This window comes from Rhinoraja longicauda, chromosome 33 (genome assembly GCF_053455715.1).
Source record: "Rhinoraja longicauda isolate Sanriku21f chromosome 33, sRhiLon1.1, whole genome shotgun sequence".
NCBI classification, from domain to species: Eukaryota; Metazoa; Chordata; class Chondrichthyes; order Rajiformes; family Arhynchobatidae; genus Rhinoraja; species Rhinoraja longicauda.
Genome location: NC_135985.1, coordinates 21,121,927 through 21,140,814, shown reverse-complemented (window position 1 = coordinate 21,140,814; position 18,888 = coordinate 21,121,927). Strand labels below are relative to the sequence as shown.

The following is an 18,888-nucleotide window of genomic DNA, read 5'->3' as shown; positions in this document are numbered from 1 at the left end:
CCATATATTTACTCACTAAATTGAAAACATGCATCAATTCCCTTGATTCATGAATGTTATTGGAAAACGTGTAAAATTGAGAGATTAACCTGCCATAGTTAGCATGGCATGTCTTTAATATTGTCAGTGGTAGTGCAAAGTTTAGTGATCTGAGCAGTGCTAACCTGGATACTTCAATACTGGTGATTAACCTTTGTAGTCCAGCCCCAGGTTATTTCAGGGCCACTACCAGTCAGGCTGATCGTTGTTCTCATTTGGAGTTCAGTTTAGTTTAGTTCAGTGGTACAGCGTGGAAACAGGCCCTTTGGCCCACCAAGTCCGCGCCGATCAGCGATCCCCGCACACTAACACTAATCCTGCCCACACTAGGGACAATTTACAATTATACCAAGCCAATTAACCTACAAACCTGTACGTCTTTGGAGTGTGAGAGGAAACCGAAGCACCTGGAGAAAACCCACGCAGGTCACGGAGAGTATGTACAATTCTGTACAGACAGCACCCGTAGTCAGGATTGAACACGGGTCTCTGGCGCTGTAAGGCAGCAACTCTACTGCTGCGCCACCTTGCCGCACGGTGAGCTGTCTATATTTTGCTGAATGGTGTTTTTTTGGCTGGGGTTCAAACATTTTAAATTTTGCTCTTAGACAAACAGAGGAAAGAATGTACAGTCCACCACTGATACTCTGGCACCCTTGATTGCAAAGCCTTGCTGGATTATCCATTTTGCCAGACCAACAGTGGGGCCGAGATGCTGGGCCGCAAAGTCGACCTTGGAAGTCGGCTATGAGAACGGATCTACCGGCTCCGGCCAGGCTGGAGTTCCAGAGCCCCGGACGCTGGGGAGAATTTGACCCGCTGATCGACGTGGAAGCCTCGATGAGGTGGAGATCAGCCATCTCACCCGGCCTCGGCACTACATTTCCGGGGGATTTCAAGTGCGTTCACGTAAATTTTTTCTGGATTCAAGGAGGTGCCCGGACCACAAGTTGCTGGAAAATCGGCGCTGGACGTGTATTAACATTGGCATAGATCAGCTGCCAAATACACTGTAGATCCTACATTTCTCAAGAATGTTTGGAATGCTTTGGGATGGTTAGCGAAATGTGAAAGACTATCCTCAAAATAAAAACGACATCAAATTACACTTGACTTGGTACAAACTCATCTGTCGTGGTGGATGTGATGAACATACATGCTCGGCAATGGCATCGAACCGAGTCTCCAGTCAGGACCTGATATTACTTTTTATTAAACTTCATTTTTAAGAAGTGGCGAAATTGCAATAACAAAGCTTTAAAACTGATCCATTCGCATAAGTCCATAAGTTCTAGGAGCAGAATTAGGCCTTATGTCCCATCAGGTCTAATCCGACATTCAATCATGGCTGATCTATCCTTCCCACTCAACCCTCTTCTCCTGCCTTTGCCCATAACCCCCGACACTCCTGTAGGACATTCTGTAGGATTAACTTGTACAGTATGAGACAAATTTACTTTTACCCCAGCAAATAAGTCAGACCTAGTACATGCAACACAATACAAGATGAAATATAACAGAAGGCCTACCATGAGAAATCTAGTCAATGGAGATAATGGGATATTTAGTACCGTCGCCACAGTAACCAATGCCTCAGCTGACCAAGGAGTTAGACATGAGACCATCAGACCCTGACCAAAAGGGGGTAATCTCCAAAGGAGCTGACCAGACACCTTTGCGACTTTGGGTTGGTCAATAAATGATAACTAAACATCTATATGTTTGTTTCAAGAGCGCCTGTAAATTCCAAGCTTTGTACAAGAATGAGAGTGTGTGTGGACCTCATCATTAAGATGAATGGGCCTCTCTCTCTCTCCTGCCTCATCTTGAAAGCTCAATTGAATAAATACTTGCCGGACTTAAAAGTGACCCATACAAGTGATTCAACTTCTCCACAACAACATGACACGGCAGTGAGCACCAATCACTACCTTCAATATCACTGAGCAATATCTTAACCAGAACTTCATGAACGACTTTCATATGTCTCGGAATGGATATGGCTGTCTGGCCCCTCATTCACCATTCATTAAGATCGCGGCAGATCTTTTATAGCAGCACTTTCCTGAGCCAAGCTCATCTCCAAAATATCTTACCTATGTACAGGGAGGAATCCTTCCTTTGGACATGGTCATCAATGTAGGAGACACCGAGGGGCTGGACAGGAGTAGCACCAATACCCAGTAACACCTGGGCTCCAATTAACAGGAGGTACATCATGTTTGTCGAAGTCCTGTTCCTGCAGATTAATTTTGCCTCTGGTCCTTGACTGCTGGTTGATACGTTCCCAATACACAGGTCCCTTCCTTCCACTCCCCACATGATCTCGCCAGACTCGTACTCATACTGGTGGGTGAGGAACTCTGGCAGGGCTGACAGCAAGGCCCCCAGGGCCATCACGATGCCTCCGCATCCTATCAGACGCGGCCGGTGACCTTAGCCCCAAAGTAGCTCACAAACAAAATCAGGGCCAAGTGCCAATCTCAAAGCTGCTGGCTATGACTCCGACGTCGGCGCTCTGCAGGTTAAACCTCCGCTCCAGGGTCGTCAACACGCTCACCTGGGGAGATGTCCAGAGTTACACGGGCATTACACAGAGCATTCCACAACAGCAGCAACAGCGCGCTAAACAAGGCACACGACAAGGCGGGCCAGAAAAACAATTGCAGAGAGAACAGGACAATGCGTCGTACAACCACACTCAGGGGAAAGTCGAAGTTAGACACACAAAGTGGGTGCAGCAACTTAGCAGGTCGGGAGGCACCACTGGAGAAAAAGAAGGTATTTATTTCACAAAATGCTGGAGTAACTCAGCAGGTCAGGCAGCATCTCAGGAGAGAGGGAATGGGTGACGCTTCGGGTCGAGACCCTCCTTCAGACTGAAAGTAGAGGGGAGGAAACCAGAGGTCGGAAAAGGCCAGAACAAAATGGCCATCAGTTCATATGTACATGTTCACAAGTCATAGGAGCAGAATTAGGCCATTCGGCCCATCGAGTCTACACTGCTGTTCAACCATGGCTGATCTATCTTTCCCATTCTCCTGCCTACTCCCCATAACCCCTAACAACCGTACTAATGAAGAAACTGTCAATCACTGCTTTAAATATACCCAATGACGTGGCGTCCACAGCATTCTGAGGCAATGAATCCCAAAGATAACCACCCTCTGACTAAAAGAATTCCTCCTGTTCTTCTTTCTAAAGGTACGTGCTTTGGCTGGTTACACCAGCCTGAGAGTATGATGACCTGTGTTAGGGTTAGGTGGGTGGTTAGGTGAGTTACCTTGGCTCAAGTATGAGATGTATGAGATGGTGAGATAGCGTGTGGGTGGAGGTGAATTACCCAGCCTGGTAGACACTAAATGCTGGAGTAACTCAGCGGGTCAGGCGGCATCTCTGGAGAAAAGGAATAGGGGACATTTCGGGTCGAGACCCTTCTTCAGTCTGAGAGTCAGGGGAGATGGAAACTTGAGGTATGAAAAGGTACAGAACACATCAGGGCTGGGGAGCAGGAGGAATCACAGGGGGAGCAGCAAGGGAGGGGGTTGCAGAACACCTGATGGAGAAAGGGGGAGAACGTCTTCTAAGTAGGCATACCTTGAGGAGATCTTGCAGTGGAGGAGAAATAAGGGACAATTTACAATGTCACCGAGCCAATTAGCCTACAAACCTGTGCTTCTTTGGAGTGTGGGAGGAAACCTGAAGAAAACCCACGCAGGCCACGGGGAGAACGTGTAAAGTCCGTACAGGTAGCACCTGTAGTCAGGATGGATCCTGGGTCCCTACCACTGCTCTACCTGTGCTGGGTGTTTGAGAGAGGGAACAGTTCCATTCTCAAGGGTCAAACACCTTGATGAGCAGAACGTTTGAACAGAACATGATGTACATACGCATGCCAACTGGGTTACTGCACCAGTGTTCCCAAAAGAGCACAATGTTCTGCAAAACATCATCATGGGTGAACATAAAATGATGCAAATCATATTTTATACTCTTAAGTACATTTTATATTTTTTAATTAATTCCAGATTCCATTGAGGATTATTCAATCGGCAGCTGTGAGAGGAGCTAATATCTCGCTTCAGTGACATTGGGCATTGGGCTTGCTGGCCCGCTTGCAGTCACCAAATAACATCAGCGGTGCGTTCTTGTTTCCATAGCAACAGCTGCAAAATGCTTAGCCCATAAAAACGCCGACAAACGAGCATCCTTCCCTTATTAATGCCCCAGGCACGCCTTCTCTTACAGAGAGAGGCCTTCTCTTGGGGCAGTAGAGCAACTGCCTTACAGCGCCAGAGACCCGGGTTCGACTGGGACAATGGGTGCTTGTCTGTACCGAGTTTGTACGTTCTCCCCCGTGACCTGCGTGGGGTTTTCCTAGTTATACAGATGTACGCTCCAAAGATGTGTACGTTTGTAGGTTAATTGGCTTGGTGTAAATGTAAATCGTCCCTAGGATGGCGTGAGTGTGCGGGGATCGCTGATTGGCATGGACTTGTGGGCCGAAGGGCATGTTTCTGCGCTGTATCTCTAAACTAAACCATATTAAAACGGCCTATGCTTTGGATCATTTTCGTGCCACTCTAAAGTGACCACTGAAGGTCTAACATGGTGTCCATCAATGGTTTACTTTATTATCACATGTACTCAAGGTACATTTTTTGCACACTGATCAGTAAGATTATTGCCACGCATAAGGACAATCTCCGATGAAGTACTGAATGCATTGAAACAGCCAAGGGAGTCCATGAGAAAGAGCCACTAGGTTTAGGCGCCATTTTGACAGTCCAAGCAGCAGCTGGCCATAAAGGCCCATTGCAGCCGTTGCCTCCAAACGCATCACCAGCGAACCGCTGTCCTCTCCTCTCCCGGCCTTCAGCCTCCGTGTCCGGGTGAAGCCGCCCGCAGCTGACTTTGAAGGCCCCGAAGGTAAAACCCCCGGTTCTCCTCACCGCCTTTTATCCAGCATCCGACGACTCTCTCCGCCCTGGTCTTCGATGGCGAGCAGGAGACGAGCCCGGGGGGGGGGGGGGGGGGGGGGGGGGGGGGATCTTCCTACCACACAGCCAGCCCCATTTCTTCCGTGACACCTCCTCCTTCAATCAGACTCACCTGATTTTGTCCCGCCCCCTCCCCTGATCAGTCTGAGGAAGGGTCTCGACCCGAAATGTCACCCATTCCTTTTCTCCCGAGATGCTGCCTGACCCGCTGAGTTACTCCAGCATTTTGTGTCTACCTTCACCACAAGGTTTCTTGCTTGGATCTTTGCCAGAGATCTTAGTCCCAAAGGTGACCAGTACACCTCTGTCGTAGTGTACATACCCGCGTCAGTAAAACATGGTTGACTTCCTCTCCTTGAGCACACGCCCAGCCTGACACTGAACACCACACAATTATTAAGGGACCTGACCTGAATGATCATCTGCCCATTTCCCTCCACTGATGCTGCCTGACCCACTGAGATCCTCCAGCTCATTTTGGCTGCACAGTATCAGAGGTAATCCTTTTGGATACGATGATAGGCAAAAGCTTGTCCTCTCAGGTAAATGTTACGATCTCTTGCATTCATTTTCACAAGTTCTAGGAGGAGAACTAGGCCATTCGGCCCATCGAGTCTACTCCACCATGCAGTCGTGGCTGAACTATCTTTCCCCTCTCAACCCCATCCTTCTGCCTTCTCCGCATAACTTTTCACACCCTTACCAATCAGGAATCTGTCAATCTCCGCTGTAAAAAATACCCAATGAACATTGTAGCCTCCACTTCCGTCTGTGGCAATGAACTCCAATGGTCCCTCTTTGTTCTTGGCACCCCCTCCCCACCCCCGCTGCCAGATCCGGTATGTTCTCGGCACCACCCCCTCCCAAAGGAGGGTCTCTCCTTGTTCTCTGCAACCCCCCACCCCCGTCGGGTCCCTCTTTGTTCTCTCGGCTCCCCCCTCCCCCCCCTCCACCCTCCCCCTCCCCCACTTTATGGAAACGTGTCCTGTGTGGAGATGCCCATGGCACCATCAAGATCGGGAGATCTCTCCAAAGTCAAACCATTCATCAGACTTGCTTCCTTGCCTCTGAGTGTGCTCTCACGAGGACAACCACAGGCCATTGGAAGCAGAGGCACGTCACAACACTTGGCTCAGGGCGGGCACCCCAGGAAACCATGCTCCTAACACCAGGCTGTGCCAGTAACTTGGGCACAGTGCTCATGTCGATAACAATGTCCCGTGCTCCTCCATCTGTTGAGTATGATGGCAACGAGCCAACTCCAGGGGGCGAGGCTGTGTGAGCTCTGGAGGCTTCATGCATACAGAACATCATGCAGTCAAGCCCCCACACATTCGCTGCTGTTAACATCACCTATCCACGGTGTTTGATCCTAAATTAATCTCACCAATTTAATATCTGTCTTGAACACTGATCTCAACTGTAAATTAAATCAGGAAGTGACTAATGCGGAATTATCGAGATGTAACCAAACTGTCTTTGTAACCTTTATTAGTTATTCATCAATTCTCTCCTTCCCCTAATTATTAGTGCTCGCAGTGATATTAATTCTGAATTTTGGACCGTAATGAAGTAGACTGATATCGGATAATTCATTGAAAATGGAGTTGGGCCATTTCTCCACTCAAAGTTAGCGCAATTTTTAGGATTAAATGCTGCCAGCAATAATTACTGGAAAACGTATGGTTTTCTGGAGTTACAATGCCCTGCATCTGAAAATTACGGGGTTTGAAATTAAGATGGGAGAAAATGGAATATATAATATTATCGTTAAGAGTTTAGAGTTACAGCGCGGAAACAGGCCCTTCGGCCCACCGAGTCCGTGCCGACTAGCGATCCCCGCACACGAACATTATCCTACACACACTAGGGGCAATTTGCACTTATACCAAGCCAATTAACCTACAAATCCGTACGTCTTTGGAGAGTGGGAGGAAACCGGAGATCCCACGAAGGTCACAGGGAGAACGTACAAACTCTGTGCAGACAGCACCCGTGGTCAAGATTGAATCCGGGTCTCTGGCGCTGTGAGGCAGCAACTCTACCACTGTCCATGGAAGGAAATTCAAAACGAGGCAACTATGAAAGATGTATGGAAGAGATGAAGGTAGCCACTCATGTCCGACGACTGCAGCTTTGGACTGGAGTTAGTGATGGGTCCTCTTGTCTGACTGGATCGGCAGAGGTCTACAGCAACTCCACGGCACATCGGGCTGCACCATGATTATGGTTGGACAAGTATGGTATGGTTTGTCAGACCTTCCAGGTGAGACAGAGGTTCACGTGCACCTCCTCTGACCTCATCTACTGGCTCCTGTACATCGGCGAGACCACGTTTAGAATCGGCTGAACGCATACGCTCGGTCCGCCAAAGCCTACCGGATCCTCCGGTTGATAACCATTCTAACTCCCCTTCCCATTCCCACACTGGCCTTTGTGTGCTGGGGCTCCTCCATTGCCAGAGTGAGGAACAGCACCTCATATTTCGCTTGTGGCAGCTTACAACCCAGCGGTATGAACGTTGAACTCTCTAATTTTAGGTACCTTCTACAAACACTCCCCTTCCCCCTCCCTCCATTAAAAATCAGTGACCAGGTCCACAGTTCGCAATGATGTACCCATCTAGGGATCACACCATCCCCAGTCAACAATCAGCCTGTCAGGGAACCACCCTGCCAGGTGCCATCTGTTGCTGGCCCTGATTTGTCCTGGTCTTTTCTTGCTTCCAGTTCCTCTCCCCTGCAATCAGTCTGAAGAAGGTTCGCGACCCGAAACATCACCTGTCCATTTACTCCAGAGATGCTGCCTGACCCATTGAGTTACTCCAGCATTTTATGTCTAACTATGATTGTGGGATTAGTTTGGGATGTAGATGTTTGACATATTTGGTAATTAGCACGTTTCTTGATCAATGTAGCAGTTAGTGTAGATTCTGGCCCAGGTTTGGTCGTGGTGTTGGATTACATTAGTGAGCGAAACTGCTTGAAGTCTGAAGATGCCAAATGCAACACTGTTCACACCTGGATCTGAACAGATCCGTTCAGATCCTGCCACTGTATGTTGTTTCTTTTTTTTTTCCTAATCAGATGTGCAGCACTTTGGTCAACGTGGGTTGTTTTTAAATGTGCTATACAAGTAAAATTGACTTGACTTGACTTGACTTGGTGTTTCTTCAATGAAGAGTGGCCACTGAATGGCAATCAGAATCTGCCTGATGCCTTGAAGAATATTTTCCCAGGTAAATCATTCCACCATTTCATCTCAGAGACACAGCATGGAAAAGGGGCTCTGTGGCCCACTGAGTCCACACCAACCATTCATCACCCATTCACACTGCTCCTATGTTATCCCACCTATGCACCCACTCCTTGCACACTAGGGGCCATTTACAGATTCAATTAACCAACAATGTGGGAGGAAACCTACATGTTCACAGGGAGAAGGTGAAAACTCTACTCAGCACTTGTAGTCAGGATTGAACCCAGGTCTCTGGCACTCAGAGGCAGTGTTGGGCTATACAGTTGCTCAAACCTATCCTGTCTTATCCATTTTGCTGTCATAGGATCATATAGCACGGAAACAGGCCCTTCGGCCCACCTTGCCTATGCTAACCAAGACGCTCCATCTGCACTAATCCTACGTGCCCGTGTTTGACCCATATCCCTCCAAACCTTTCCTATCCATGTATCTGTCCAACATCTTTTAAATGCTGTTATTGTACCGGCCTCAACTACCTCCTCTGGCAGGTCGTTGGAAAAGTTGCTCCTCAGGTTCCTAAATTTCCCCTCTTACCTTAAACCTTCGTACCCTGGTTCTTGATTTCCCCTACTCTGGGTAAAAGACAGTGCATTCACCCTACCTACTCCCCTCATGATCTTATACACTGTTGGATCCCTATTCTCCCTTAGCACATGTGTCTATTAAATGCAATGATCTCCACCCTGACTGAACGCCCACATTCCAGAGATAACAAGCCAATTAGCAGAACAAACATAGTTCATTCAGATTGGTAGTTCAACCGGAACAATTTGGGTCAAAGTCAATAAAGTCAATAACTTGTGTCAAAGTCAATAAAGTCAATAACTTGTGTCAAAGTCACCAGGGCGAATGGGATGTACTTGAAGTAACCCTGTGTCAATACTGAGGATAATCACTCTGTGATCCTTCAGGAAGTAGTCAGTGGAGAAGGGATTTGATGTGGTGGCAAAGGAGTGAAGAAGGGTTCGGACCCAAAACATCACCCATGCCTTCTCTCCAGAGATGCTGCCTGACCCGCTGAGTTACTCCAACACTTTGTGTCTATCTTGGGTAATACAAAGCAAGGAAAGGGCCATGGTTGTCTGGAACGATGTGATATTTTGGCTGGTTGGACCCCTTGCTTATAAATATCATTGCAAATTAAATTAGAATTGGTTTGAGTAGCGTATGTTCTATCATGGTATGGAGGTCGGGTAGAGCCGATATATGCAGACCCAAGGCTGGTGGTGCATCTTCAGAAGTTGTGCCATTGGGTGGTAGTGGAACGCCTCAATGACCAGTTTGACTATAAGCTGCTGCTAAGCGGCATTGTGACAGTGCAGGCTGCATTGGAAGGTGCAGTATCTAGGGAGGATGCAAGAAGTTGGGCATGAGAAGGACTGGCCAGCCTGGCAGGTGCGATGCGTGTGGTGATGGTTGGCCAAAGATTGTTGCCTTGGGGTAAGAGAGGTCCGAGGTGTAGAAAGATAATGCAGAGTCTGGTAATGGTTAGAAGTCACTGTAGTCAAGGATCAAGGGATATCGTGGTCTTGGCCAACAGTGGAGGTGGATGAGGGGTTGGTGGCGGGAGGGGTTTTTACAGAACGGTGACTGTAGCTTAGGACTGTTCTATCGTTGTTGGTAGAATGGTTCAGTTGCCTGATAATAGCTGGGAAGAAACTGTCCCTGAATCTGAAGGAATTGGACTAAGGGAAAGTTGTTGAGGTGAGAGGGATGGAGGGATGGGTTGCCCAAAGTGGAGACAGTAAGGAACGAGTGGTGTCTCAGCCCAGAGGGTGTGACTGTCCGAGATTGGGCACTTTCCAAACCAACCTGCGCTGTCTTCCCCAGCACGTTGTCCGTTGATTTGGTAACTGGAAGTGTCTGGTGCAATTTCTCAAGTGGACAATAGACACAAGATGCTGGAGTAACTCTGCGGGACAGGCAGCATTTCTGGAGAAAAGGAATAGGTGACGTTTTGGGTCGGAACCCTTCCTCGGACTGAATGATTCTTCTGAAGTCGAGTAGAGTTTATTGTCACGTGTACCGAGTTACAGTGAAAAGCTTTAGTTGTACGATACGGTACGATAAACTTTATTCACCCCCGGAGGGAAATTGGTCTGCCAACAGTCACGACACACAACAAGGTACATGTAAAACTTGAAATTAAAAGTGAAAAAAAAGGAAAAGTACAAGAGGCTGTTGGCTCGCTGCCATGTGCACAGTGCCTTCACCGGAACAAACAAACAAACAAACAAACACACTTATCCTCTGGACAGAGGATTCTAAACTAGAGTGCCCCCCCCCCTCTCTCCCACACCAGGTCCCCCTTTATTCTCCCACCGTCCCTCACGGCAGTCCCCACATGCAGTGTCCCCTTTGTCTACCCCCCCTCGCGCTCCACCATCACTGAGGTTCCCCTTTTGCTGCCGATGCTCCGTTGCCACCCAGGCTCTGTTGCTGCCGAGGCTCCCATCGCCACCACCGCGGAGGCTCCTTCGGCCCAGACAGGCCTCACCGCCCGGCTTCTCCGCAGTTCCCTGGGAGGCCTGTGCGGCAAGTCATGCCTACCGGGGCGCGTTCTGGTCAACGCTCGGGTCGTCGGCGCCGCGGTTGTTCGGGGGGGGGGGGGTGGATCGGCCCCCCGCGGTTCTCCCGGACACTCCGCCACACGCGCGTCTGCCCGGGATACCAGTCAGTGTGCTAACCAGTCAGTGGACAGACAATACATGATTACAATTGAGCCACCCACAGTGTACGGATACGTAATAAAGCGAATAACATTTAGTGCAAGGTAAAGATTGTCTGAGGGTCTCTAATGACGTAGATAGCAGCTTAGGACTACTCTCTAGTTGTTGGTGGATGGTTCAGTTGCCTGATAACAGCTGGGAAGAAACTGCCCCTGAACCTGAAGAATAATGGGGCTCGGAGAAAAAGAGCCTCTTCAGCCACGTAGCAGTGCAAGAAGTGAGGTGACGCATCTTAATGTCTCGGCCAGTAAATATCAAATGGTACTGATGAAGCAAAAATGTGGATATTACATCAAGGGCAATTGTCCAGAAGACATTAATTAGTGAAAAGTGGAATTAAATCAATGTTAAGTACACTGGGGCAGAATAGGGAGATTTTATTAAACAACCTGCCAGCTTCAAAAGTTAAAGGATCAATACTTTGTAAGTAAATGGACTGTCCCCAGAGATAAACAATGACACAAGCATTGACTGTGCTGGAAAGGTGCAATCTGGTCTGCCTGAGTTACTTGTCTTCGAATGCCATCGAACAATGCAGACGGGCATATTCCAAGGTGCAGGATTAGGTGTTTCAGAAACACACTGACGCTGCCTCACGCTGCCTCGGCAAGGCCAGCAGCATAATCAAGGACGAGTTGCACCCTGCCAACTCCCTCTTCTCCCCTCTCCCATCAGGCAATAGACACAGAAGTGTGAAAATGCACACCTCCAGATTCAGGGACAGTTTCTTCCCAGCTGTTATCAGGCAACTGAATCATCCTACCACATCCAGAGAGCAGTGCTGAACTACTATCTACCTCATTGGTGACCCTCAAACTATCCTTGATCGGACTTTCCTGGCTTTACCTTGCACTAAACGCTATTCATAGAAACATAGAAAATAGGTGCAGGAGTAGGCCATTCGGCCCTTCGAGCCTGCACCGCCATTCAATATGATCATGGCTGATCATCCAGCTCAGTAACCTGTACCTGCCTTCTCTTCATACCCCCTGATCCCTTTAGCAAAAAGGGCCACATCTAACTCCCTCTTAAATATAGCCAATTCCCTCATCATGTGTCTATACACTGTAAATGGCTCAATCGTAATTATGTATTGTCTTTCTGCCGACTGGATAGCACGCAACAAATGCTTTTCACTGTACCTCGACACACGTGAGAATAAACTAGACTGTTAACTGTAAGCTGAGTGCAACCACTGCAGAGACACAAGAGGAAGGCCTAATTAGATCCTTTCCAACGCTGAACACTAAGGCTTATAACACGTGTCAAAATCCCTTAAACTGTCCAGCAGGAATGTTTGATAATGAACAACTGATACCATCGTGACCTACTGTAAATATTGTCCGGTTATATTAATAATTACGAGGATGTTGCAAGGAATAGAGGGCCTGAGCTCTAGGCAGTGGTTGAGTAGGCTGGGACTCTATTCCTTGGAGCGCAGGAGGATATGGGGTGTTCTTATAGAGGCGTATAAGATCATGAGAGGAATAGATCGGGAAGATGCACAGTCTCTTGCCCAGAGTAGGGGAATCGAAGACCAGGAGACATAGGTTTAAGGTGACGGGGGAAAGATTTAATAGGAATCTGAGGGGTAACTTTTTCACACAGGGCGGTGGATTGGACAGGTTGTGTGAGTGGGCGGATACATGGCAGATGCAGTTTAATGTAGATAAGTGTGAGGTTATTCACTTTGGAAGTAAGAATAGAAAGGCAGATTATTATCTGAATGGTGTCAAGTTAGGAGGAGGGGGAGTTCAACGAGATCTGGGTGTCCTAGTGCATCAGTCAATGAAAGGAAGCATGCAGGTACAGCAGGCAGTGAAAAAAGCCAATGGAATGTTGGCCTTCGTAACAAGAGGAGTTGAATATAGGAGCAAAGAGGTCCTTCTACAGTTGTACCGGGCCCTGGTGAGACCGCACCTGGAGTACTGTGTGCAGTTTTGGTCTCCAAATTTGAGGAAGGATATTCTTGCTATGGAGGGCGTGCAGCGTAGGTTCACTAGGTTAATTCCCGGAATGGCGGGACTGTCGTATGTTGAAAGGCTGGAGCGATTGGGCTTGTATACACTGGAATTTAGAAGGATGAGGGGGGATCTTATTGAAACATATAAGATAATTAGGGGATTGGACACATTAGAGGCAGATAACATGTTCCCAATGTTGGGGGAGTCCAGAACAAGGGGCCACAGTTTAAGAATAAGGGGTAGGCCATTTAGAACGGAGATGAGGAAGAACTTTTTCAGTCAGAGGGTGGTGAAGGTGTGGAATTCTCTGCCTCAGAAGGCAGTGGAGGCCAGTTCGTTGGATGCTTTCAAGAGAGAGCTGGATAGAGCTCTTAAGGATAGCGGAGTGAGGGGGTATGGGGAGAAGGCAGGAACGGGGTACTGATTGAGAGTGATCAGCCATGATCGCATTGAATGGCGGTGCTGGCTCGAAGGGCTGAATGGCCTACTCCTGCACCTATTGTCTATTGTCTATTGTCTATTGGATGTATGGAACAAGCTGCCAGAGGAGGTAGCTGAAGCAGGGACTATCCCAACACATAAGAAGCAGTTAGACAGGTACATGGATAGGACAGGTTTGGAGGGATATGGGCCAAATGCTGGCAGGTGGGACTAGTGTAGCTGGGACTCATGTAGCTGGGACCTGTTGGCGGTGTGGGCAAGTTGGGCCGAATAGCCTGTTTGCACACTGTATCACTCTATGACTCTAATATAATAATGTGGTAAAGTGATTGATTGATTCAGCTTTGAAACTGGCCCTTCAGCCCACTGAGTCCACACTGACCATCGATCACCCATTCATACTAGTTCTATGTTAATCCCCAGACACCAGGGACAATTTATGGGGACCCATAAACTTACAAACCCCCATGTCTTTGGGATGTGGCAGGAAACCGGAGCACTCACGGAAAAAAAACCCCACAAGGTCACAAGAAGAACGTGCAAACTCCACACATACAACACCCGAGGTCAGGATCGAACCTGGGACTCTGGTGCTGTGAGGCAGCAGCTCTGACAGCTGCACCACTGTGCTGCCCAATATTCGATGAATGTCCTTTTTGGGTAATTCATAAAATATAATTATGGGGAAAATTTGGAAGGAGATCTGGGAATGAGTAACTGAGACAAATTGAACAGTTTCATTCACGAACCAGTGCTGGCAGAATGGGATGCATGCCCTTGTTCTCGGCTACAGATCTCTCAAAGGGCATTATATATTTGAAATGATCTATCAGAGATCAGGTTGAGTTACGAAGTCCATGGGCATTTTGATCAATCGCTACCCCATGATAATTATATATATATATATATATATACCCCATGATAATTATATATATATATATATATATATATATATATAGTTCGTAATGGGTTTCTACAATAAGCTGAAGCTTTAACGTCAGCTTTGAAATGACTAATTGTCTGTTGTGGTCACTATCATTTGGAGAAGATAGGGCTGCCATTTTCTGCTTCTGAGTGCCACTTTAAAACTATGGACAAGACCACAGTGGCACAGTGGTGCAGCTGGTAGAGTCACTGCTTCACAGCGCCCGAGACCTGGGTGTGATCCTGAGCTTGGGTGCTGTAAGTGTGGAGTTTGCACGTTCTCCCTGTGTCCTCATGAGTTACCTCCGGGTGCTCCAGATTCTTTCCACACCCCAATTTCCAGAGAAACCCTACACTCACTCTGGTTTTACCCTATCAGAGTCCACTCCCTCCCCACCATTCTCTGCAGTTTTACAAACTTTATGGACCAAAGGGTGTGTATCTGTGTTTTATGAACCTCTGGGCTTGACATTGTGCCTGTCATTGGAAATATCTACAAATGTGGTGGATAGTGGTGGATAGACAGGAGAGGAAGGTGGGCTGAATGGTCTTTTATGTCTCTATGCCTCTTGAGGACAAGACTGTGGCTGAGCAGAGTTGTGATTGGGGCTCTGGGGACCCCAGATGGCCCATGTAAATTGCCCCGCGTGTGTAGGGAGTGGATTTTATTTATTTATTCGTGTCATCACACAGTTGTTTGCCAACAGCGAACAGATTTTAGTGCCACGTCGTTAGCCTCTGCAAGATCCTTTACAGTGCGTGTGTCATGCAGCATGTCACAGCTCAGGAGATGTTCCATAGTCTGGAGGCCCCGTCCGCACTCACAGTCTGCCGCATCTTCAGTGTATCCCCACTTCAGGACGTTCGGTTTGCTCCCCCCCATGCCTGTCCGCAGTCTGTTGAGACCGCGCCAGGTTATCCACGGTTGGGCGGAACCTGGTGTGAGTTTCTCAGAGGGACCGATTGCCATGCGAGTGTCTTCTGGAGATTTCTCGCATCTCTCTTCCCAGAGTTTGAGCCTTCTGGACGATGCACTGCAGTCCAGAGGATGGACAGAAGAGAGGAAACTTCTGCATGATTTCAAACGCTGAGGTAGCTAAGGGTGGTCATGCAGGGGATATCTTTCATCCTCTGATTGTCTGAGGCGTTTTTTTTTGACTGGCTACTTTTTGACTCATCCACGGGGAGTGGATGAGAAGTGGGATAACATGGAACTAGTGTATATGAAGGAAGTGCAGATGCTGGTTTAAACCGAAGATAGACACAAAATGCTGGAGTAACTCAACGGGTCAGGCAGCATCTCTGGAGCGTTTTTAGCATGGAGTCTGTGGGCCTGATGCTGAGTATGGAACTCAGGTAAATCAAATCCGAACTGGTGTAAATAGGTGATCAATGGTTGGCATGGACTCAGTGGAGCATTGGGCTTGTGACACAGTGTATCTCTAAACTAAATCTAAACCAAATTAAAAAAACTGACAATGGTCTTTATGCAACATGGAAATGAGCCTGTTCAGTCATTCCTAATAGCTGCAATCTGTGGTTTTGAGACCTGTCCAACAGGCCATTATTTAGTACATTCTCTGGTGTGTATCTCTTTGGACAACAGTGACCAAAACTGCATCGCTTCGCAGTTTTGAACAGAATTCTTTTCTTTTCCTGAAACTGTTAACAAGGATATCCTCGTCTATAATCTACTTACGAGACCAGCCTCAAAGTAGATTAGTGAAGGCAAAATGCCTGGGATCTTTTAAGAAGCAGTTGTGGGCTATGCTTTGGAGCATACTCAAGTAACCCAGTGCAGGAAACCGGCTCTCAACGGCACAAAGGTGAGGAAATATGAAATGCCTATCTTCTTAGTCCCAGATCAGACTTGACAGTTGCAGAGACCTGAGGCTATTAGATGCAAGAAGGCACTGGAGCATGGTGAGTCTTTGCCAAAAGAGGATCTACCTGTGCTTATTTTTTTTGCAAACATAAAAAATGCCAGTGCAAAACTTTAATTATCAATTTGTGAACGAAAAACAAAATAATGTTGTTTAACTTTCCAGAGGTGCCAGTACGCCACACTGTCATAAACAAAGAACTGGATCTAGATTCAATAACAGCTTCTTCGGTCCTCCTGATTACATTTTACTGATTGTATGCCTCGTTGTCACCTTCCCCTCAGCTAACAAAGATCCACTCTACATTTTCCTTTCCTTGACCATCTCTCCATTTCACACCTTTCCCTTCTGCCGCAGTTATATAGGGCATTGGTGAGACCACACCTGGAGTATTGCGTACATTTTTGGTCTCCTAATCTGAGGAAAGACATTCTTGCCATAGAGGGAGTACAGAGAAGGTTCACCAGATTGATTCCTGGGATGGCAGGACTTTCATATGAAGAAAGACTGGATAGACTCGGCTTGTACTCGCTGGAATTTAGAAGATTGAGGGGGGATCATCAGATTTTACAGAGAAAAAGTGCAAGATCTGCAATGAGGTAGGTTGGAAGATCAGGATAACATCCTAGCTCTCTGTAGCCTGATAATAGTGGGGAAGATACTGGAGTGACTCAGCGGGCCAGGCAGGATTTCTGGAGAGAAAGGTCAGATGACATTTCGGGTCAAAACCCTTCTTCAGATTGAGAGTCAGGGGAGAGGGAGACAGAGATATTATAGAAACTTACAACATTCTTAAGGGGTTGGACAGGCTAGATGCAGGAAGATTGTTCCCGATGTTGGGGAAGTCCAGAACAAGGGGTCACAGTTTAAGGATAAGGGGGAAGTCTTTTAGGACCGAGATGGGAAAGTTTTTTTTCACACAGAGAGTGGTGAATCTGTGGAATTCTCTGCCACAGAAGGTAGTTGAGGCCAGTTCATTGGCTATATTTAAGAGGGAGTTAGATGTGGCCCTTGTGGCTAAAGGGATCAGGGGGTATGGAGAGAAGGCAGGTACGGGATACTGAGTTGGATGATCAGCCATGATCATATTGAATGGCGGTGCGTACAGGCTCGAAGGGCCGAATGGCCTACTCCTGCACCTATTTTCTATGTTTCTATGTTTCTATGATATCTCTGTCTCCCTCTCCCCTGACTCTCAATCTGAAGAAGGGTTTTGACCCGAAATGTCATCTGACCTTTCTCTCCAGAGATCCTGCCTGGCCTGCTGAGTCACTCCAGTATCTTCCCCACTATTATCAGGGCTACAGAGAGCTAAGATGTTATCCTGATCTTCCAACCTACCTCATTGCAGATCTTGCACTTTTTCTCTGTAAAACTATAACGTTATAATGCTGGACCACTACATAATGCAGCCTGGTATTTTTCTCTTTGCACTACCTGCTATACATTTGCATGGTTTAATTGGACTTGTGCTATGATATGATGGACAGCTTACAAACAAAATCTTCCACTGTATCTCAACACACTTGCCTTTGCTCAACAAAAAATAATACCAATATCAATAATTCCCTATAATCATTCGACGCTTGTAGTTGTGAATGGTTGCAACCACGTATGGTATGCTTTGACTGAATGGCACACTAAACACTGTTTTCCCCACTGTATCTTGACACAAATGACAATAATAAAAACAAATTAAATGATTCAAAGAGAATATTCAAAAATGCACTCAAGAGAGAGTTATATATAGCTCTTAGGGCTAACGGAATCAAGGGATATGGGGAGATAGCAGGAACGGGGTACTGAGTTTGGACGATCAACCATGATCATATTGAATGGCGGTGCTGGCTCGAAGGGCCGAATGGCCTACTGCTGCACCTATTTTCTGTGTTTCTACGTAAACTATAAACTAGACTAACCTAGATCAGTGTGGTAAGGTACACTTAATAGCCATCCACACTCTGTCCTGGTTCAGTTTCATACTGGTTGAAAGGAAGAGTCAGGGGAAGATGTCTGTCTGTGATACCTATACTGTGCTCTAGGGAAACAGCAGTGGTAGAGCTGCTGCCTTGCAACACTAGAGGTCTGAGTTCGATCCTGCCTATGGGTGCTGTCTGTACGGAGTTCGTACATTCTCCCTGTGACCGTGTGGGGTTTCTCCAGGTGCTCTGGTTTCCTCCCACATTCCAAAGACATGCAAGTTTCTCGGTTAATTGGCCCCTACAAATTGTCCCTAGTGCGTGGAGCAGAACTTGTGTGCGGGTGATCGCTGGTCGGCGCGGACTCGGTGGACGGAAGGGCCTGTTTCTGCCGATTCTCTACACTAAACTAAACTAAGATCTAGCTGGATCGCCCTTGCGTTGGAAAACGTTAATCTATCTTGCGGACAGGCTTGTGGTGTATTTGCCATCTTTTCTTATTTTTAAATCTAAAACGCGCAGAAACCTAGTGTTTTGTTTCTTTGTTTTAACATTGCAAGACATCGAACCCAACAAGCTTCCATTGTGAAACTGAGGTGCTGTTTGCTGTGTGAAGTGTTACTAGATCAGTTACCTGAAGTTGTAAAATATTAAATGGAATGCAAAGGACACTAGGTTGAAGGGTTCATCCCAAGTCTGAGGTAATTACTTCAATCACACAGAGATATGTT

At 47.2% G+C, this 18,888-nt stretch overlaps 1 protein-coding gene across 1 annotated transcript in view; it reads right to left on the bottom strand.

The window, feature by feature from the left end:
- Window positions 1-18,888, bottom strand: part of slco3a1a (solute carrier organic anion transporter family member 3A1a) — a 218,885-nt gene that overhangs the window by 183,085 nt on the left and 16,912 nt on the right. Inside the window, 3 exon segments of the mRNA XM_078427517.1 lie at window positions 2,136-2,477; window positions 2,480-2,515; window positions 2,518-2,599. Coding sequence (XP_078283643.1) covers window positions 2,136-2,477; window positions 2,480-2,515; window positions 2,518-2,599 — 460 coding nt within the window.